General features: G+C 40.1%; 2 protein-coding genes across 3 annotated transcripts; one reads left to right on the top strand and one right to left on the bottom strand.

The window, feature by feature from the left end:
* Positions 1-624: 624 nt before the first annotated feature.
* Positions 625-10,999, bottom strand: cilk1 (ciliogenesis associated kinase 1). Of its 2 annotated transcripts, XM_026189137.2 has the most exons (14): positions 10,797-10,999; positions 8,253-8,521; positions 8,036-8,090; positions 4,283-4,404; positions 4,104-4,183; positions 3,854-3,986; positions 3,584-3,755; positions 3,037-3,204; positions 2,572-2,955; positions 2,214-2,428; positions 1,986-2,128; positions 1,698-1,814; positions 1,505-1,612; positions 625-1,390 (listed from the first exon to the last, which is right to left on the bottom strand). In XM_026189137.2, the coding sequence occupies exons 2-14, from the start codon at positions 8,351-8,353 to the stop codon at positions 1,239-1,241; spliced, it is 1,950 nt and encodes a 649-aa protein (XP_026044922.1). In that variant the 5' UTR covers positions 8,354-8,521; positions 10,797-10,999; the 3' UTR covers positions 625-1,238. The 2 variants fall into 2 exon arrangements, with proteins under 2 accessions (XP_026044922.1, XP_026044923.1); XM_026189138.2 differs by lacking the exons at positions 8,253-8,521; positions 10,797-10,999 and adding an exon at positions 4,925-4,958.
* A 1,315-nt stretch (positions 11,000-12,314) lies between these two features.
* On the top strand, positions 12,315-21,265 carry fbxo9 (F-box protein 9). The gene is made up of 13 exons (XM_026189161.2): positions 12,315-12,605; positions 13,359-13,430; positions 14,399-14,530; positions 14,628-14,685; positions 14,847-14,946; positions 16,701-16,831; positions 16,921-17,035; positions 17,189-17,307; positions 18,314-18,404; positions 19,513-19,608; positions 19,695-19,788; positions 20,582-20,736; positions 20,824-21,265. Exons 1-13 carry the CDS (start codon positions 12,603-12,605, stop codon positions 20,930-20,932), a joined length of 1,275 nt encoding a protein of 424 aa, XP_026044946.1. The 5' UTR covers positions 12,315-12,602; the 3' UTR covers positions 20,933-21,265.
* Positions 21,266-22,804: the final 1,539 nt, after the last annotated feature.

The raw sequence follows: 22,804 nt of genomic DNA, 5'->3' as shown, positions 1-22,804 counted from the left end.
TGCCAAAATATATTCAAGTTACAGCTGAATAATGAAAATGGGCTCAAAGTGCAGAATGTCTACTTTAACATGAGGCTATTCACATGTAGACTGGAGCAAAGGTTTAGGACATGCAGTTCTTCAATATCCCGCCTTCTTCCTTTTAAAGCAAGAAAACAGAATTTGACAGGTACAGCTGTGAGCTGTCATACGTTGAATAGGCTGACGATCTGAAACAACAAGGAGTCAGAGGAGCTCTCTGTGCAAGCGAAACAGGTCATCCTTAGGCTGGAAAAATAAAGCAAATCCATCTAAGAAGGTAGGAGTATAAACTAGTTACACCAACTGATGGAATATTTTAGTTAAACCCCTTGAAAGCTTCAAGCAGAATCCAATTTTGAGTTAAAATGATGAAAACTGTGTCACTTTCCAAATATTTCCCAACCTATCTGCTTTAGTATTAATAGCTGGATTAATCCCTGACAGAGTAATCCAGCAGCCAAGCTGTGCTCATCCTGCAGCAGCTGTGGGCCTGACATGGAAACTGGGCTGACAGGTAATAGTTCCATTTAAAAGAAATAACAATAAAACGTTTCAATCGACTACAATTGCTTCATAAAAGAATAAACTGTGCGAATACCAGTACCCAGTCAAAAAGTTTAATTGTACTTGATAACCTGCATTTCAATAATTACACTCAGTTTGGCCGAGAGGGGTTAAATGTGTTACTGAACAGAAACGGATCTATACAATGTCACAACCCCTTGAATTGCATTAAAATTCAGTGACATAAAAAAGGAGATAACACATAAATGACAGCTACCTGATTGGAAATGCAATCACTGTAAAACAAAAGAATAATCATGTAAAAAGAAAAACATTACTACTGTACAGAGGCAAAGTAACTTGTCAGCCAAAAAATGTCACAGTGAATAGTTACAGTATGCATATAAAGTGTACATGTGGTAAACAACAGATATGATACAAAACTGCGAATGCAACCTCCGCAGGGCATACGTTCAGCTCCAGAAATACAAAATAAAACACTGATGAGCAAATCTGGGCTCACATTTTGGCAGGTTGCATTCTACCTGTTTACTTAAATATTTTACATATCACAACATCCATGGTGCGCACGACAAAACTGAATTTATTGCTGTGTAAGATTTATGTACACATTTTGATTATAAAACGACTATGCCTACTCTTTGGAGAGAAACAGTTCTTAGGGCACAGATCGGAGCTCAGGGGCGAGGCCACTAGCGGTGTCCGTATTTGGCAGACCAGTCCGTTCGCCCATGAATAGTCTGCAGCGGCGGGCGAGGCAGCAGACCCGGGGTGCTTTTGTTGGTCGATGGCATGTTGGCAGACGTGTTCATCTGGCTCCGGCCAGACCGCCATGTTGCATAATCTGAAACGGCAACAAAGAAACACGAAAAGCGGGTTTTGAAGGCAGTGTTTTTTTCCCTTTATAAATTCCTTTTTTAAGAACTGGGTATCAAAGAAAGCTCAGATCTGTGCTCACTTGATGCTGTTGTCTCCACTGAAGGACCCTGATGCCCTCTGTGACCGGCAGAGCCGCTGTCTTTTTTGTAAAAAGATGGCATGTATCCACCTGGGACTGTATTTGTGCCTGATAGTTAAAAGCAAAAGCCCATTACTTTGAACCTCTTTAACAACAACAACAACAAAGAGTCTAAAGGTTACAGTGAAGTTACCGTGAGCGCCTCTACTCGGCAGAGTCCCTCCGAATGGAATACTACTGCTGCCCCAAAGATGGCTTCCAGTGAAGTCTTTACTGGCATTTATGGCCACGTTCTTCTTTGTACTAATGCCTGAAATGAACAGAAAGGCAATCATAAATATTAGACTCTTAAATGGGCAACATTTAAGAATAACAGAGCTAGGTAAACCTATTAACTGAGACCCAACATTATAGATTTTTTTTTTTTTAAATAAAGCCCATCCCTTACTTCTGCTATGTATAAAAATACACTGTTTATTACCAGGTAAATATCTCGACTGCCTCAAGTAATGTTGCTTAGCAGAGGCAGTTCTTGATGGCTCTTGATAGGATGCAGTCTTGTTCAGGTTTAAAGGTGCATCTTCATTTCCAGTGGGTCGGCTAAAATCCAGAATATTTCCATATCTGTGAGACAAAAAAGTGGAGGGATCTGAATAACCAGCATGCACATAACTAATGTGCAAATGTCACAAACAGATCAGAGCCTCACCTGCTCGGCGTGCCCTCTCCCTGCCTCGACTTCTGTGTGGAGAAGTTACTTTTCCCAAGAATACTTATAGACGTCAGATCAGTTTCTTCGTAGTCGTCCCAGTCGTCACCCTTGAGGTGCCCTGTGCCGTGGCCCCACCGCCGCCGCCCTCCTCCTCCTTTAGGTTTCAACTGATAGCTCAGCAGGTTTGCATTTTCTGGCTCCTGCCTCGTTTGCTACACCAAGATTGGCCAAGAATATAAAGACAATGCAACAACTTGTCTCTTTAGCCTTTCACTGATTCATTTTTTCTGTGCTCTACATTTGCGCTACTCAGATGTGGATTACACAGATTTTTCAAAGCATTTAGGAGCCTCACCTTGCACTGGAGAGTCTTGTCAACGATGTAAGGAAGATGGCTCTGCGGCGTTCCCTCAGTCTGCTCCTGCTTCAGGATGTGCTTTGGCTGCTGCTGCTCTCGCACCAGCTCTGTGTGCCGCTGGTACGCTGCAGCCTGGGCGGCTGCCGATGCAGGGGAGTGCTGGACCTGCTGAAGAGGCCTGGAGGGCGAGCAGTGTTGGTTGGGAGGAGGAGGCTGGGAGGGGGGCACAGGCTTAAGCAGCAGAGGCTGCTGCTGCAACATCTGTTGAGACTGTAAAGGAGTCTGCATTGGCACACGGCTCGGCTGAGGCCTGCCCTGCTCCAAGATCTGCTGAGGCGTCCCCAAAGCTTGGCCAACATGGAAGTACGAATACCTGAGAGCCTGTGAAAAAAAAAAGTATTTGTTCTCTTCGCTAAGCTGCACAGAGTAATGGAAATACCAGGACATCAAATCAGACACTACCTGGGCAGACGCTGGTCTCTTCTTGGGATCCCACTGCAGCAGGTCGGTCATCAGATGGATGGCTTCAGGACTTGCATTTGGGATCAGTGTTTTCAGATTACTGGGAACACACTGAGGCCAACGGAAATTCATAGCACTGGCCAGCTGATATCCCTCGGACCAATCATTCTAGAAGGAGGAGTCAGTCCACGGTTCACGTTTTGAGACTTGAAAAACTCAGAAAGCTTCACATTCTCGCTGCGTTGCCAACAGTAGACATGATCGCGCCCACTCAAGCCTGTCCTTATGATTCCACCATATGCACCGTAGCATGTTTCTAAAGGATCACAAGCAGTTCTCAACACTAATAAGCACTTAGTTTGACAGAAGTCGACTCAAACTGCACACAGCAAATAAGGAGGACTCAAAGAGTCTTTTTAAAAGACCCTTTTTTAAAGATGGCTCCTCACACTATAGAGTTTCAGTGAGGTGGACACCAACTCTTATTAAGTAACACCTTGTTTCTCCCAAACTCAAAATGTTTTTGGCTCTGTGTGTGAATAACTACCTTCTTTGGTGTACCCAAGACTTGGCAAATCTTGAATATGGTGTCTACTTCACTGGATCCTGGGAAAAGAGGCCTGAGGGTATACAGCTCTGCCATAATGCAGCCAACTGCCCACTGGTCTATAGGTGAACTGTAGGATGTGGATCTGAGGAGCACCTCTGGAGCTCGGTACCTGGTACAAAAAGAAGAGTAAGAGGACTTAGGCATCCTTCAAGTACATGAGAACTACGTTTGCTCGAAAACAAACAAACAAAAAAAAAATCAAATCACCATCTAGTTGAAACATAATCCGTGTAAGGCGGTCGAGATCTGATCTCTCGGGCAAGCCCAAAGTCAGCTATTTTCACCAGCTCTGGGCCCATGCACAGAAGATTCTCTGGCTTCATATCCCTGTGGAAAAAACCTAACCAGAGACGCGTGCATGAGCATCTCGCCAGATTGAAATGGCAGGGATGCAATATTTAATGAACACCCTGGAGTAAAAACAACAAAAAAACAAACCAAACCAAACCAGACGTACCATGTTTATGAATGAAGGCGAGCCCCTGAAGTATCTGAAACATGATATTTCTTACAGTAGATTCAGGAAATAACCGGGTCCTGCACAAAGAAACCATTCAAAGCTGGATGAGTACAGAAACAGCAAACCTTACTCAAATACACTTTCAAATATGGAAATACCTAAATCACTGCACACACCTGTCTTTCATGAGCTGGTACAAATTCTCCTTCATGTACTCAAATATAAAGTAGAGGTGATCATTTTCCCGAATTACCTCCTTAAGCTTGATCACGTTAGCATGGTTCAGCTTCTTTAAGGACTGCAAGAATAGACACAAGCATTAACACAATGTGGACTCCATAAAGCCGAAGCAGAGGGAGAAATAAATGAATCTAAACATGCTGGACAACACACAGAGGTCACTGCAGCACATTCAGAAGCACACCCTACAACTACCAAAAACCCTTGTAGGTATAGGTAGGGTGTAGTTTGGAGGGTGAAATGCTGCAAAGGTGGGATTTATGCTTACAATTTAAAAAAAAAAAGTGTGGGGGGGGAAGAGATATGGAATAAATAGAAAGCAGAATGGAGAAATATACACTTTCCCATGCACTGGGATGGTATAGGTTTAACCATGCTATATTTTAGTAAGGGGGAGGAAAGCCATAATGGGTCTCAGATTTCATGATAGCATGCTGTAATTATAAATCTACTCAGCAGGACTCAAAGGAGCAGCATGTTCTACTCGTGTCTGCTGTATCAAGGTTAAGCTCTAGAAAGGGGTGTGTGTAGGCCGGGGTGGGGAACAGAGCTCAAAACCAACAGCACACAAGAATCACCTTCTGCTCTTAGAGCTGGTGTGTGACTGTTGCACTGTGAGGAAATTTAGACAGTAAAATACTGAAACGGTGTGAAAAACAAACAGAAAGGCATTCATTGATTTCCCAAATGGCCTAGCATGTAAATCATCACTACATTACCCATAAAGCAATAGCATATATACACAATAGCATTAAGAGCATTATGAGCTTTCTAAACAAAATAATGAAAAATAATCAACCCAAACTGAAACATTGGCCTTATGTGATAATGCTTTTCCTTATTTTGTGTCATATATGTGCTGGATGTTGTTATTCATACCATAATTTGATAATAATGAGATTTGAAAGTAATCCTAATATGTTTGATTTTAGATGTTTTTTTTACTCTTGGCTGTACATGACGTCAGAGTGAGTGTATTTCCTAATATGGTTCTCTCAGACACACAGCAACCCAAACAACTGCTGTTCAAAGGTTTTTCATGTGGAGCAGCCAATCAGAAGGAGAGTGTCCATAAAAGGGAAGGACAGTAGATGCATTATCGTGGGATTAAAGCCCAGTATGTGGTAAATATGGTTAATTTTTAACTGTAAATCCTGAAGAGCTAGTCACGTGTAATAACATCATACTTTATGGTCACGTTTCCTGTTGCAATCAGTGTTTATTGATGTACCTGCCTGTAGTGCAGAATGTCTTTCTTGACATCATGAATTCAAAAATATTGTCACTGGGAATTTAATGAGTGTTATACACCCAACTGATACTTTATTAGGTACATCTCATCAACTGCTCATTAACACAAATAACCACCCCGCCCCTCGATTCTCAGTAGGATATGGCAGCAATTAATTCAATGCATTCAGACATTTGTTGAGACGATCTGCTAATGTTCAAACTGAGCATCAAAGCCACAGTAAGACAAATAACCACTTGTTACAACCGAGGAACGCACAAGAGAATCTGTGAACGCACAAACAGATGCGCTACAGCAGCAAAAGACCACACTGGGTGCCACTCCTGTCAGGTAAGAGCAGGAAACTAAGGCTACATCCTTGGACAATAGCAGCTTGGAAAAATGTTGCCTTGTCTGATGAGTCTTGAATTCTGCTGCAACATTCAGATGGTAAGATTTGAATTTGGTGTAAACAACATGAAAGCATGGATCCACCCTGCTTTGTACCAAAGGTTCAGGCTGGTGCTGTTGGTGTAATGGTGTGGGCGAATCTATACCACAAAGAACTTGAAGTAGTTCTGGGGTTTCAACCTGGTACTGGGAAGGTGTAACTAATGAAGCCAGTAAGTGTATGTAAGTAATATTCAGACAGTGAAGTAACTTCAAGTGTCCAATTCAGAAATATACAATGAGGTGAAAGTTTTAAGTTTTGTTCAGGATAAAGACAAATCTTGCTAGCTATGAAATGACCAATTGATGTTTTCTCTGAGTTGTGTCATATATGTGCTGTTGCCATGAGGGATGTTGTTATTCATACCATAACTTGATAATAATGAGATTTAAAAGTAATCCTTACATGTTTGATTTTAGATTTTTTTTTTTTTACTCTTGGCTGTACATGACGTCAGAGTGACTGCATTTCCTAATATGGTTCTCTCAGACACACAGCAACCCAAACACAACTGCTATTCAAAGGTTTTTCATGTGGAGCAGCCAATCAGAAGGAGAGTGTCCATAAAAGGGAAGGACAGTAGATGCATTATCGTGGGAGACTGCACTAAAGCCCAGTATGTGGTAAATATGGTTAATTTTTAACTGTAAATCCTGAAGAGCTAGTCACGTGTAATAACATCATACTTTATGGTCACGTTTCCTGTTGCAATCAGTGTTTATTGATGTACCTGCCTGTAGTGCAGAATGTCTGTCTCAACATCATGAATTCAAAAATATTATCATGTTGAATTTCATGAGTGATATACACCCAACTGATACTTTATTAGGTAATCTTATCAACTGCTTATTAACACAAATACCCCTTTGATTCTCAGTAGGATATGGTAGCAATTTATTTAATGCGTTCAGACATGTAGACACAGTTGAGACAATCTGAGCATCAAAGTTACAGTAAGACAAATAACAGCAACTGAGGAACGCAGAAGAGAGTCTCTGAATGCACAAAGATGCGCTACAGCAGCAGAAGACCACACTGGGTGCCACTCCTCAGGTAAGAGCATGAAACTGACGCAACAGTTCTCATTGGCTCACCAACCTTGAACAACGGCAGCTTGGAAAAATGTTGCCTTGTCTGATAAGTCTTGAATTTTGCTGCAACATTCAGATGGTAAGGTTTGAATTTGGTGTAAACACCATGAAAGCATGGATCCATCCTGCTTTGTACCATAGGTTCAGGCTGGTGTTGTTGGTGTAATGGCGTGGGCGAATCTATACCATGAGTAGTTTCTGAGGTTTCAACCTGGTACTGGGAAGGTGTAACTAGTGAAGCCAGTGAGTGCATGTAAGTAATATTTAGACAGTGAAGTAACTTACAGTGAGGTGACAGTTTTAAGTTTTGTTAAGGATAAAGGCAAATGTTTCTTGCTGTGAAAGGGACAACATATATTTTCTCTGAGTATGTTAAATTCTTCAGGACTACTTTGGATGGCACAAGCATGACAGGGGTCAAATGACGTGTTCTAATGCACATCGAGCCAGAACCAGCTGGCCACTTTGGTTTGGCTGACTATTCCTGTGTAGTACAGCATAAATCAGTTTCTGCTGAGAGTCTTCAGTGTGCAAAGCTACCTCTTTCCCTCATCTGCCAAGGAGGACTAGTAGAATAAAAACAAAAATCTTCAGGAAAAGCACATTTACATGTTTTAAAATCATAAAAATGACATCTTGTGTCACATATAAATATAATTCTGTGTATTTCATTCAGAAAACAAGGTACTATGTTAAAGCACAACAATGCTGATCAATTCAAGCCTGGATACAACTGAAGAGGCTGCAAGATATCCTTTAAGGATTAAGTGTTTAAAGTAAATGTGGTAGGTTGATTAAATCATTTTTCCCCACCAAGAATGAAGAATTGTGTTAACAGATTCAATGTTAAATTTGGGTTGATTTATTTTCCATCACTCACTTTAAAATGTTAAACTTTTAGAAAATGTAAGCTCACCTTCACTTCACGGAGGTTCATGCATTCTTCCCAGGAGTAGAACTTCCTTTTCATTCTGAAATAACATAACAGAAAAAAATAAAAAAAACAAAACAGCCTGTGTCTTGGCTTACAGTTAGCTTTTTAAGTCGAGACCAAATGAAATCATACTATAGCTAAACCCAAGAAGGAAAAACATCTATCAGATTACAGAGAAACACAATTTTGTGATACTCACTTCTTAATGGCAACTAGTTCCCCCGACTCCAGACTGCGGCCGAGGATGACTGAGCCGTAGGTGCCATCCCCGAGCTGTCTGATGGTAGTGTATCTATTCATTATGCTTGTCCTTCCGTAGCATTGTCAGGGGACAGATAATAACGGGGTGGAAAACAGAGATGTGTTCGCCTCCTACTGCTGAATGCAACCAGATTTTCCTGTGACAACAGCAGAAGACTACAGGCAGAGGTGGAGGACTCATTGTGTCATGGACTTCTGTCCTTTGAGCTGAGAAAGAAAAAAAAAATAAAGAGACCAAGCATGAGTTCACTCAGCAAAGGATCCACAAACTAACCACTGAGTGGGACATTATTTCTTTAAGCCTTTAAATCTTATCAGTCAGTGATGGGAGACAATATTAAATCTTTCTAAGTATATGTTTCCACAATATATCCAGGTACAGATATACTAACCAAAAAGTCACACAGATAGTTAAGAGCCTTGATTGGTTAGTTCTGCAGTAGAGTCTGAACTCTGGAACAATGCTAAAAGGTCGTGCGATCTGATGAATGCTCCAGAGTGATGGATGTGATGCATCGAGGTAAGAAGAGAGGCAGGTGAAGTGATGCGCCCACCATGCATAGTTCATACCGTCGAGTTTTTCAGGTGACCAAAAACTGTGGCCAGCTAACTACTTGAATATATGGATTAAAAAACAAAAAACATGAATTATTATTTTTTCCCTTTCCTGATAGTGCACCATTTTCGGAGATGATAATACTAGGATTTTGAGTAGTTCAGGGGGGAAATTTTGGGATGTGCTGGAGAAGACATTATACAACTGTCCGCCTCTCCCATCATAAACGCAACATCATGGTGAAAAAGTAATGCAACTCTGCATGGAAATAATTACGACACAGCGGAAGTTTGTAGAAACATAAACACACCAGCTCACTCATATCATATCTTTTATTGAATGCATGCAATTTATAGTCACCCTTCCATCCCTTATTTAATAGAATACAGGATTTGGAATAAAATAAAATAAAAAAATCATAACCCTCGAGGTCAATGTGTTATTACACAGAAAATTTAAGTCCACCTCCATCAAGATGTGACTGAAAGACTTGCATGCTTTGCGTAGTGAGTTTCAGTTTCTTACTTCTACACAAAGGCTTTTAGTGCCAAAGTACAGCATAACAAGGTTTAAAAATAGCTTTCTTCCAGCAGCCATCACTCATAGTTTTGCTATCCTAGATGATGCTGTGCAGATTCTCAATATCAGCATCAGAGAACATTAGAGGGACAGCTCAAGTTGAGATGGAGACAAAGTTAGAGTGGCAAGGCTGAGATGGTTTACACATGGGCAGAGGAGGGAGAGTGGATATATTACATAAAGGATGCTGAATATGTAGCTGCCAGGAAGGTGGAAAAGAGGAAGACCATGGAAGGAGTAATGAATGTAGTGAAGCATGACGTGAAGAGGGTTAGTGCTGGGGTGGTAGAGATAGGATAAGGCGGAGGCAGATGATCTGTCATGGTGACCGCGCTAAAGGGTGCAGCTGAAAGAAAAATTTGGGCAAAATATTCTTTGGACTGAAGTAAAACTAACAAAAAAAATTCATAAAAATAACGTCATACCAACAGTCAAACATAATGGTCACAGTGTGATGGTCTGGGGCTGCTTTGCTGCTTCAGGACCTGGAAGACTTGCTGTAATTGATGAGACCATGAATTTCTGATATCTATCAGAAAATCCTGAAGGAGACTGTCCGTCTGTTTTGGAGTGGCCCAGTCATGGTCTGGTGTGAAATCAGATTAAGATCATGCATTTCAAGCATCTCAAATAGGCTGTTCATGCCGGAAAACTCTCCAATGTGGCCAAACTAATGGAAGAGGGGCCAAAATTCCTAGACAGTGATGTGACAGACTCATTGCCACTTAACACAAACACTTGATTCCAGTTCTTGCAGCCAAGGGTGGCACAACCAGTTATTAGGTTCAGGGGGGCAATCACTTTTTCCACACAGTCATGTGGGTTTGGATAGCTGTGCTGTTTTACCCTAAATAAATGAACTCATATTTAAAAACTGCATTTTGCATTTACTCAGGTTATGTTTGTCTAACATCAAGCTTTATTCATGACCTAAAACGTTTAAAATGATAATAAATAGAATACAAATTAAGAAGGAGGCAATATCTTTTTCTTTCTTTGTAACAGCACAGTATCAGGAAACTGATTATATTGGCCAATTTATCACCAATCATTTCAAAAGAGGGGTTCACATTATGTTAACCTACTGGCAAGAGCTAGCAAACCAGCTACTGTTTACTGCTTTGTTCACTGACGTTGTTCAGACTGACTGGATTTAATACTACAACAACCCCCTGTGAGTTTGTGGTTACATTTTAGCCAGCCCTCTATCAGCTAGCGTGGTAGAAATAAACATTGACCGCATTGTGATGCTGCTGGTGGCCCAGCTGCTGACAAGCCATCAGAGAAACAGTGGACAGAATGGGCTTCTTACTCAAAATAAAACGACGAGCAGCACACAGCACTTACCCTCCTCGCGTCAAACCGCCAACAGTTCATAGCCAGTCATTCGTAGTCGATGGTAAACAAATGGCTTACTCCATTAGCCCGCTAACTGTTACCGTTACACTCCGAATAGCCGCAACCAGTGTACCCAACACACACCGTAAATAAATCTCCAGCTAGGCCCCTTCCTCCCTTCCTTCCCTCCTTCCTTCCTCACAGAGATTACCAAGATCTCGCGTTGCTGTGAAAAGACCCTGCGGTTTAATTTCAACAAATCACAGCAGTCCTCCTCTCATCCCGTCGTAAAGATGCTGGAGCGTAAACACCAGCTTTTATGTATCTATATCGCTTTTAAGGAGTGCGGACTATTTAAAGAAGGGCTTTTACTGTGTTTAGTCCACGCATTGCTAGAGAAGATAAACATGAAGCAGTGCAGTCATTTAAAGTTATCGACATTTTATGACATAATCGTGAAGGGCGAATGGCGAGGTGTAAAGACCAGCCAGTAACATAAAAAATACGCAAAGAGTGGAAAAGATGTTTAGGTGCAGAGCAAAAGCGAAAGTGAGCAACATTTAGTGCTCTTGTTTCGCACTCTTCTTTGATTAAAGAAAAAAAAAGAGCCCTTATTATAAATGTGAGGTCATCATCGTTTTCCCTACTCCCTAAATTGTTAGTCCGCATTCTTTTTTACATGTATAAAGTGCCTTTCAGAGACTGCTGTTACCATTTGGTGCTATATTATAATGAATTGCAAAAATAAATAAGTAAATTTAAAAAAAAAAAAAAGAATGACATATGTTGACTGTGGAGGCCAATTGAGTACAGGGAACTCACTGACATGTTCAAGGAGTCAGTTTGAGATTATCTGAACTTTGTGACATAGTGTGTTATCCAGCTGGAAGAAGCCATCAGAAGATGGGTACACTGTGACCAAAACTGAGGTAGGCTCTGGCATTTAAATGATTGGTTGGTACTAAGTTGCCCAAAGTTTGCCAAGAAAATATACCTAACACCATTACACCATCACAACCCTGAACCATGGATACAAGGCAGGATGGATTCATGCTTTCATGTTGTTTATGCTAACCATCTGAATGTTGCAGCAGAATTCAAGACTCATCAGACTAGACAGCATTTTTCCAATCTTCTATCATCCCTGTGCAAACTGTAGCCTCTATTTCCCCTTAGCTGATGGGAGTTGCATTTAGTGTGGTCTTCTGCTGCTGCAGCCCATCTGCTTCAAGGTTCCACATGTTGTGCATTCAGAGATGCTCTTCTGCGGTTGTGATGAGTGGTTAATTGGAATCTAGTTTTAATCAACAACCATGCTACATTCAAAGCCACTTAAATAACCTTTCTTCCTCATTCTGATGCTCAGGTTTAGCTTCAGTGGGTCATCTTGATCATGCTTAAATGTGCCATGTGATTGGCTGGTTCCACCAGCAGTGGAACAGGTGCACCTGTCAGAGTATTTAATGTCCCGTAATTAACATGCCAACAATTTGGTCACTAAAGACAGTTGTTGTTATAATATAACACACACATACAGGCCACTCATAAATGACAGCTGCTAGTCGCTGCCCCACACAGGGATGTTTATTTTTCAGCTGATATTGAAGAGCCGGAGTGACACAGGGCGCTTCTCGAGTCTCACAGCGCCTCCTGACTTCCTGTGCCACTGAGGCTCCGGGCTACTCAGCGAAATGGCTGCGTTCCTGCGAGCTCGTAAATATGTCCGTTGTGTTGTCCGTTTCTCCGACCGTGAACTGTAAACGGTAATACTGACCGCCTGTGAAGATAACAAGGAGACTTACTGGCCAGGTTGTCATGGTGGGTCACCGTGTTTTTGGCAGTTATGCAGCGAAAAGTGTTAGCGAGCTAGCGAGCTAATGTAGCTAACGTCACCTGGCTTCTTTTAATGCTACCTGCAGCTCAGCCGAGCTGTAAGCTAACTAGTTTACTAACTAGTTACGAAAGTAGTTGATTTACAACACTTGGCGCCTACATTTAGATGCAAGACCCTCAAATCAACGATATGCAGATTAATTCACAGTATTATACACCGAGGTTAGCATCGCAGACTGTTAAGCTAAATATGGTTGTGTTACCTGAGTTGCTTCTAAATCAGGCCCACAGCAGAACTTTATAGTTTCTATTTTTTGCAACAAGTTTGACCACTTTGACAGTTTGTATGTTAAAGAAAAATGAAACTTATTTACCGCAACATGAACAGGGAAGTGTGCTGTAATAACAAGGAGCATCAAACTGTCAACAAAAAACGGTGTGCAATGCATATAAAGCAACGTGTACTTACAATATTGTTGTTTATTACGTATTTCATATGCATTTTAAATCGATTTTGTTTAGGGAGTAGCAGTGTAATTAACTTCAACCCAAAGTGAGCTACATGCATATATTAATGTTTATGTTTATTAAGTTTGGTTACATGAGGCTTGCCATTCTAGTCTCTAAATTTATCACCTTATTGACTGCTATATACAGGATGTCTGATAATCTGTTTTTTATATAAATAGTTAACCGTAAATTAATTTTTTTAAATTATAACTTCGGTTTTGTGTGCAGGCTGACGAAAATGCAGATATTGAAAGTACAGTAGAGGATGAAGATGAAAGTTCAGATGATCCAGATCTTCAGGTGAGCAACATAAATTATGGTTTGTGCAACACTCTAGGGCTGTGCTTCATTAAATTTTACTTCCAAGGAGCCACATTTTCTTGCAATTTATTTATTTAGTCATAAAAGCACACAGTGGTGTTAGTGGAAGGTAAGCGTGGTAAGAAGACATTCTTGAGGGGACACAGGGAGAAAAGACTGAGATGTGTCAGATTACACAAAACTTGCACTGACAATCAGTGACAGCAGGTCTGATGGAGTGATGGGTCTAATTTTAAATTCTTCTTTTAAATTGTCATCAATATGTACAGTTGAAGCCAGGAGAGTGGTACAACAGTGGGTGTCTGCTGCCGTCTATATAACATGGTGGAGGTGCTGTTATTTTGATCCATCATGCAAAACCATCTATAAAGCTTCTGATTGTCAACAGCTTCATTTTTCAGCATAACAATGATCCCAAACACACTACCAATGTAGTAAAAACATACCTGCAGAGAAAAACACACTATGCTATCAGTCAGGGCTGGGGCCTTCCCAGAGCCTGGAGCAGTACATCTAACTTATCTTCTGAAAATAAAACAAAAACTGCAGTGTCATTAATGCATAAAGGTCAAGAAAACTACAATATTCCTAAAAGCGAACCTGTACTGTGCATCAGTGTATCCTTCGAGCTAGCACTGAAATCACTAACAAAAACATTTCTTTTGGCCAAAGATAAGATATGTTATCCCCTCATGTACTTATTTGTTTAAAGTGGCAAAACCTGCGCTGTATGCAAAACATGGCAGCCAAATTAATTCTCATATGTTAGGCAGGTACAATGAAAGACGAGGAGGACTTAATTTTGTTTGTTTGCAACGATTATAGCCTGTTATAGCCTGTTTGTAAACCAAATAGGCTATAACAGCAGTGTTAAAGTTCAACTAAGCATGGATAAGCTGAAACCTTTCTTTGGCACTCACTCTATTAATGTTGTAATCGAATTCCAGCTGGAGCTCAATGTGTTCAGAGCTCAGTGGATGTCTGAGCTCAAACCGAGCTCTGGAGCGAGTGGAACGAGCAACCGACTGCTCCAAGCCAAAGGTCTGAGGAAGGCTCAAGAAATTGCTAGAGAGGAAAAGGCAAGTTGGGGAATTATTTTTTTTCTAGCTGTAAGCTTGCATGTGTTGTCGATTATTATCAGCTGTTAAATGACTGACGAGAGTCACCTTCCCTCAGGCCACAGAGCTGTTCTTGAGAGCTGCTCAGGAGGAGCAGAATGGAGCTGTCTATGAAGGTATGCGCTACATAGGATACAGATGGCACTTTACCACAAATAAAAATAACTCTTTAGAAGTTAACAACTCTTTATCCTTACCCGCCGTCCATTTAGTTCTGTAATTTCTCTGAGGTTGTTTGATTTGTTTCTCATGTCTAATCTGATGTTTTTACTTGCAGCTATCAAATTTTATCGCATGGCTATGCAGCTTGTTCCTGACATTGAGTTTAAAATCAACTACAGCCGTCCTCCTGATGCAGACAGAGGTGGAGGGAACTAGTAAGCTACTTTATTTTGTTTAATCTTACCGCAGGTCTGTTTTGTGACAGCATGTTTTCAGACATTAAGTTGTTCTAAAATTATAGTCTTATGCAAATCGCTTTCTTTTCGGGGGATCATTTTCCCCTGTGAGGTAATTAAGATGCTAAACAGAGAGCTGCTATATTAATTATTATTGAAATTATACTAGTAGTATAAAGGCTGAACTACGGCTGCTCAATCGAATTTTAATCACGATTACGATCTGGGCTTTCAACGATCATTAAAAATGACTGAGCCGATTATTAGCCCCTCCCTCGTGCTTTACTCTCGCGCTGCTCCGTGTGGCAAATCGAGCGCACCTCTCTGCATTTCGAACAAGTGCCACAACAATTACCGGTAAGAAGACCCAAGGGAAGCTCGGAAAGCTAAGCAGAAGTTACTTGGGGAGGAGAGTGACTGCCGTTGGTTGAAAAGAGAGGTAAAAAAAAAAAAAAACTTCAGTGGTGTGGAAACATTATGGGTTCTACTTGTCGTGGATCAAGTAGACATAGTGTGTAAACTTTGCTACGGTGTCGTAGCTGCACCACAGAGCAACACTGCAAAGTTCACTAAACATAGATGTTTACATTTTTCATTTATTTTTTATATTGCAAACATTTGCCCTGTTATCAGTATTTGCACACTATTTTATATTATTTTTTAAAGTCATTATTCAATACATTGTTATTGTTAACCCTTTAAATCCCTGTAGAACCGGAACTGCGTAAGCTAGCGCAATAATTTGTTTTGCATATGAAACCGGAGGAGTTGTACTTATATCTTATGCCATCAGCTTGTCCTCGGTCACAGTTTCCTTCCACATAAAGCTTTTCAAAAATTGCATAAAAAGCGCTTGCAGGAACAAAAACATAATATTCCAGAAACAGCTGTTCGTAACACTTCCCACAATGAAAAAGACGTCAACGCGAGCTATCGTATGTCCGCCATTTCCTGTCCGAAACCGGAAGTGACGTCATTTTCGCGGAAAATGTAGTTTTTTACTTGTAGGCCTTAAAAGCCTATACTGGTGTTTTTATAAGTCATGTTTGACTTTTCTGAATAGTTTCTGGGATGCTTAGAACTCGAATTGCACTGCTGGAAATAGTTTATTTTGATGCACATGCTGTTTTCTTTGCAAATATTTTTTGCAACTTTTTTGTATTTAAAGTTTTGAGGGATAAGCCTCTTAAATTTCCCCAAGTAGAAATATATGTTAAAAAAAAAACAACGATTTTCAATTTTTTTGTAGTTTATTGCACTTTTTTGTAATTAATGTAATTACTATGGACTTAATGCATACATATTATTAAAATATGGGCTATAACAGTTGTATTGATGTATAGCAACTTGAAATGCTCCCAAAAATGGCACTACAGCATGTAAAAAAAAAAAAAAAAAAAAAAAGCTCTGGCGGACTTGGTTCTATGGTAGGTCTTAAAGGGTTAAATAAATATCGTCAAATAATCGAGATCTTAATTTCAGTGAAAATAATTGTGATTATCATTTTTGCCATAATCGAGCAGCCCTAGGCTGAACTTATAATGAGGGTGTGAGGAGGATCACTCAGCTGGATTAAAACTTAAGCTGCCCCATTTACAACAACAACAAAAGCAACTTTTCTTTCTTTGCTTTAGTTTGGTAGGTGAATAATATAGTGTGCTGGCTTGTATGAGAGCAGTGCATAGTCTAATTTCTTAAACTGAGCATACTGTGTTTATTTTTCTTTTTTGCAGCATGGAGGATAGTGATGCTGATGGGGAGATCGAGGATCTACTTGCCTACTTCGAGCAGCAGCTATCTGTGGAAGGCTCATTTCCAAAGATCTGCACTCCTGAGGTTGAAATGACTCAGGTGCACATTTCAGGTAAAAAACTCTAATGTAATTTCATTGTAAACCTCTCGAGTCATAATAAACACATAGCCATTATCATTCTTTTCTTTTTTTGATTGCAGCTTTGCCACGGGAAATCCTGATGTACATATTTCGGTGGGTTGTATCAAGCGATCTGGACATGCGCGCTCTGGAGCAGCTGTCTTTGGTTTGCCGTGGGTTTTACATTTGTGCAAGGTCAGCCTCGCTTTCAAAGAAATCAGCTGGATGACAAATTATTTGTCAGCAAGCTCAGCTTTTGACAAAATTGCCAATTTTATATCAGGCAATAAAGGATCTCATGGTGCTGTGAGCTCTTAATTTTTTGTTTCGCTTTCATTCTCTCTCCAGAGACCCTGAGATTTGGCGCTTGGCTTGTTTAAGAGTTTGGGGACGGAAGTGCACTAAACTTGTACCCTTCACATCTTGGAGGGAGATGTTCCTGCAAAGGCCCAGAGTCCGTTTTGATGGTAATTACTACTGACACCTCAGGTTTCTAAACCCACATTAGTGCAGGAAAATACCAAAGGTACTGTTTTGTAACAGATACAAAATGATTTAAGAGCTAGAGTGTCATAGAATTTTTTTTTTTTTTTATCAAGACAGATACCACAAGCGTGCTTATCAAGTAAAATTTTCCACGTAATGTTTTTTTTTTATTTTTTTATAGCAGTTTATTTCAAATCACGTTGGCCTAGAGACCTGGCAGCGACCATCTCCCAACCACTGTTGAAGAGGGAAAAGAGCAGTTGCTAGCAATTGCTAACTTGAAATTTGTCACAGAGAAATATGGTGCTGTCGAAAACCACCTCGTGATTGCAATCTTCAGTAGTTTGCATGGAGGCTGATCTGCAAGCATATGTCAGCTACTCGGTGGAGATCATTCACCTTCAAAATAAAAATTTCAGATTTTTAAACGTGTGGTTACAGTGGTAAAACCCAAGTTTTACTGTGAAGGGGAATGTTTTTTCACTACATCATGGAGTGTAACTGTACAGTGTTTGCAGACGAGTCTGTGTCTTCCATGTAAACTATGGGGAATCTGCTAGTGACCCGAAGCAAACGAAAGGAGGTTTTTGGGGCAGAAATTTCTTTGTGACTAATTTCATTTGGTGGGAAATTCATATTTGTGTCGCCAACTGGTCTCTAGGTATAAGGACTTCATGAAAGTTTGCCACCCACGTTTGCATACCTGCTCTTAACTTGCAGTTCACTGTTGCCCCCTGCAGTGTGAGGCAGCTGCTGGAAGGGTACTGAGTTTCAGTACATAAAAAGACCGCAGGAATAATGTTACGGGTGTAATACTTCTTTATGCTGCAAACTTTTAGATGATTGTTACATGCAGCTAACAACAGTTGAGAGCTAAATGCCTCAAATTACCAGCCACTAGTGTTGTTTTTTGCTGATGCTTTTAGAAGTTATTGCTGCCATATTCAATGTAAACGAATTACTGGATGATTCATTTTCTTTCCACAGGTGTGTATATCAGCAAAACATCGTACATTCGCCAAGGAGAGGAATCACTGGATGGATTTTACAGGGCTTGGCACCATGTTGAATACTACAGGTAAATATTTGAGTGTAGTCTTTATTTATTGTGAGTTGTAACGAAACCACAGATGACATTTTTGACAGTGACGACCAGAGATGGGCAGTAACGCGTTACTGTAATCCGATTACTTTTTTCAAGTAACGAGTAAAGTAAGGGATTACTATTGCAAAAACGGTAATTAGATTACCGTTACTTTCCCGTAGGAACACTGCGTTACTAAAACCGTGATTTTTTTTTTTTTTTTTTTTTTTTTTTGCAAGAATGTCTCATGACAGTGACGTAAGCAAGTGCGACGTTGGTGACAACAGCTGTGTGCAGATCAACAATGGATAATATATCGAGTGCGGGAGAGAGTATGAGCGTGCAGCGTTTAAAGTGTGGAAGTACTGACCTTACTTTGAATTTGATTCCATAAAAAGTGACAAAAACATTAGCGTCCATCGTGCGTGGGAAGAAAACTTATTTTTACAGCGAAAAAAACCTCTAAACTTCCAAGCAAGCACCAAGTGTGCTACGACGTAATGTGAAAGTCACAGAGAAACTCGCGGATTCTTCCACTGACCGCTGCGGCACACCTGCACCAGGGTAAACCTCCGCCTACCCTACTCCTGCTTTACAGGTGAAAATAGAGCAAAAGGACCGCTAGACCAAAGGACTTTATTTATTTTCTGCTGTGTTTTACTTGCATCTATTTGAAAGAGTGAGTGTAAACACAAAAAATATTTTATTTTATGTGCTGGAATGTGCAGAAAATAGGTTTAAATGTTAAACTAATTTCTTCCAGTCAGAGAATGTTGCATATAATAAAATTTTTGCTTGATGCATAAAGTTAAAAGATTAAAACTAATAAAACAAGTTTTAAAAAGATGCTTTTCCATTTGGTTACATTTTGTATGATTGATTATGTAGAAAAAGTAGAATTGGGCTGAAAGATCTATGGCTTTATCACCTATTCAGGTTGTAAATCGTGTTTTTAAAAAGTAACTAAGTAATTAATTACTTTTGAAAGTAAGTAATCAGTAAAGTAACGGGATTACTTTTGGGGGGAAGTAATCAGTAATTAGTTACTGATTACTTTTTTCACGTAACTTGACCAACACTGGTGATGACATTGTTACCTCAGGTACCTCCGCTTCTTCCCTGATGGCCACGTCATCATGCTGACCACCCCTGAGGAGCCTTTGTCCGTTGTTCCCCGTTTGCGTACCAGGAACACCAGGTACACCTCATCTTTTCTCTAAACTCAGCTGGACCCATAGAGAGTATAAAGGATTGACAATTGTTTAATTGTGCTTCATTTCTCAGAATGGATTCAGTTCTGCTCGGTCACTTCCGTCTCTCACAGGAGACAGGCAATCAAACCAAAGTTTTTGCTGTTGTCTGCAAGAAAAAAGATGAGGTAAGGAAATGTTTGAGGCATTTGAGGGGTGGGAGATGAATAGATAACCATATATGTATAATAAGGCCAGCTCATTGAGTAAATGAAACCTCAATAAATGGAAGTGGTTAAAAAAAGTCATGTTTAAAACAGTGCAAATACAGTTGCAGTTACACAATTTGGGGAATTTTCCCCTTGAAAAAAATTACATAGTTTAATCCTAGTACCTCATTCATCAGTGTGTTAGCATGTCTGTTTCTTTTCATGGAAGAAGTTGGCCTCTTATTGGCCTCTACTCGAACACAAATAAGTTATTTAGCGTGCAGTACATGGCTGCACCAGCGTTGTGCTTGTCAAAAACATTCCTGCATAACATTACATTGCATTACATAAACACAACACTGTTAAATGTATTGTTATAGTTTACTAGGTCTAAAATGATTTCCCCCTACACAAGTTATACTTCTACTAATGTGTGAGGGTGCTAAAGACTGCAGCATTGACCCACAGGTGCTGACAGAATCTATGCCTCTGTTCGAAGCACCCAGAGCCCGGGAAAAAAACGCTTTATTTATGTTACGGATACAGTTAGAAACAAAATCTGAAATAACTGAATCTCAGCTGTGAGTTTGGCTTAATCTCTTCTGGTTGATTGCCAGCTTTGTAGTTATCACATTTCTGGCAGGTTTACAGTATATTCGGCATTCTTAGGTGCCATGTCTCTGAGAACATCTGCTGTGAATTCCAGTTTTCCATAATATTTCACCTAACCTGTCGGATTACGTCTGAACTTGTAAACCGCATCTGTTGACAGAAAGCGACCGACTTCCAAAGGAATCGGTTCTGCAGGCGGAACCCAGCTCCGGAGGCTGAACACAGCTTTCACGTGGGACTGGCTCTGTCCTCTGGGGGGCATCAGAGTTTTAGTAAGCTTGTGTGGATCCACCATTCCTGCCACATCACTTACAAGTAAGTCACAGGACTGCTAATAGAAGTGACCAAGAAGGGAAAAAATGTCAATTTCTGTTCTAAACCTGACCGTGATTATGCTTTTAGGTTGACTGGGGAAACGGTCATTACTACTTTTGACCTGGACAGGATGTACACACCCTTCTTCTTTGCACGTGTGAAGAGTTACACTGCTTTCTCTGAGCAGCCTCTCTAAGCAGACCCTGCACATGATCTCACGAAGACCACAGCAGAGATTGAGTCATCGTTGCATCAAAAACTCACGTACTTCTCAGCCTGTTTTAATTTGTGCTGCAGCTGCTTTATGGTGTTGCTGTTTGAACCCTCACGTTTTCTAAATGAAAGCATGTCATTCTTTCAGGTACACTTTAGAGAAAAATACTTATTTTCTGATTTCAGAAATTGTGGTAATATGCTGAGAGCTAAAATAATTAGCAGAATTTCCCACCTGTTCCAAGCAATGAATGTTCATACTGTTTTTGTTTTGTTGTGCACTTTCTTCCTCAAATAAACAGTGATGAACAAAACAGCCTCGCTGCTGTGTTGGGGCTTTCTTTTACTCAAAATTGATAGATTACAGAAAACCTACAATAGAAAACCTATTACACAACATGAGTTCAACAGAAAGCATTGCAGATTTAATTTCATGCTTCTACATCATTTGTCTCTTTGAGGACACGTGGGTTTAATCCACACATTACATTTTCTCTGAACTGAGCAGATCAAACAGGATTTACAGGAAAAAAAACCCAAAAACAATAAATGTGAAAGTTGTTTGGATTAGTCTGAAATCATTTGTAGCTTTACTAGAGCTGGTGGCTGATCTAAAACTCTATGAAAATGGCAGTTGCCAGTTTTTTGGTGGTTCACAGTAAACTGAAGGAAAAGGTCAATAAACAGCTTCTTTTACAGCAATCCTGAATCACTGCGATGAAGCCATCGTTTGGTCATTTAGCCGGCACTGATTCATGGGAAAAGCAGTGGGAGGATAATGAGGAAATTGCCTAATAATACCTCCAGAAAACCACACCAGTAAGCAGTTATTGTTTCTGACTTTTTTCCCATTTTCATTTTCCCATAGCAAGAGTTTGAGAAATTAGTTTGAGGCAAATTACCTGAACGGCCACTTGAATGTTTGTCTGTTTCACAAGTCTTTAAAATATCTCTGTTTGCATGTTTACATTTCAATGACATGTTCGAGTTTGTTTACCATTTATGTAACAGTGTAAAAATGTACAGTTATTGCTATTAATGTGGGTTTCCCTGTCTGCATCCCCTAATCCCAACCGGGCGCTCCTCCCTGAGCCTGTTTCTGCTGGAGTTTTCTTCCTGTTAAAAGTGAGTTTTTGTTTTCATTTCTTTCAGACTTTTTGCTTTTCATTCAGTTAACTTTCCAACATTAGTTTGTTAATTTTACTTTAGTTTTTATTTATTGAAAATGTTTAATTTCCATTGGTTTTAGTCGTAGTTTTAGCCTTTAATATGTCAAAGGTAAGATAAAAAGAAATAAATCAGCACATGTATTGCAAAAAATATGAATATGTCTATCAAAGCCTCATGAGGTATTTTTTTCCCCAAACACTAAATCTAAACATGCATTTACTTTGTTTTAGTTGGTTTTCCAAGTTAAAAGAGGATTTGTTTTATTTTTTCAGAGGTCTAATTGTTATTTGTATTTCAGTTTACTTTTTTTTTTTTTTTTTTTACATCTAGTTTTACAGGGTTTTTTTTTTGTTTACTTTCAGTTACCTATAATAACTTATAATAACTTATTGATGGAGCAGCAGGAGATCTGATAACCAAACCTTGTTTCTACCTGTGCTTATGTTAGAGATACTGTGGGGTGGGGTGGGGTGGGGGGGGGGAATCTAAACATTGCATACTGTACTGCTGATTTTATAAACGTCAATAATGTACTCTGACCTCTGGATGTCCTCAGGCCGTGGCCTCTAAAAATCAGTGAGTAAGTCATTGTTTGAATAGTGGCTGGCCAGCAGATACGCCACCAAAGCTCACAAACAGTGGCTCTGTCCTCCAAACGCGACCTCAGTGTGACTCACGGCTCTCC

The sequence above is a fragment of the Astatotilapia calliptera genome, chromosome 13 (genome assembly GCF_964374335.1).
Source record: "Astatotilapia calliptera chromosome 13, fAstCal68.1, whole genome shotgun sequence".
In the NCBI taxonomy this organism is placed as follows: Eukaryota; Metazoa; Chordata; class Actinopteri; order Cichliformes; family Cichlidae; genus Astatotilapia; species Astatotilapia calliptera.
Note: the sequence above shows the minus strand (reverse complement) of the source record. Positions and strands in the feature narration are given on the sequence as shown.

Bases quoted from the DNA above. Each gene is read 5' to 3' on its own strand.
- cilk1 (XM_026189137.2), bottom strand. From the start codon at position 8,353: ATGAATAGATACACTACCATCAGACAGCTCGGGGATGGCACCTACGGC. The intron at 2,129-2,213 runs GTGAGGCTCTGA...TTTGTCTCACAG, and splicing joins GGAGAGGGCACGCCGAGCAG to ATATGGAAATATTCTGGATT. The intron at 1,815-1,985 runs GTAATAAACAGT...TGTTCATTTCAG, and splicing joins GCAGTCGAGATATTTACCTG to GCATTAGTACAAAGAAGAAC.
- fbxo9 (XM_026189161.2), top strand. The intron at 14,686-14,846 runs GTATGCGCTACA...TTTTACTTGCAG, and splicing joins GAATGGAGCTGTCTATGAAG to CTATCAAATTTTATCGCATG. The intron at 14,947-16,700 runs GTAAGCTACTTT...TCTTTTTTGCAG, and splicing joins GACAGAGGTGGAGGGAACTA to CATGGAGGATAGTGATGCTG.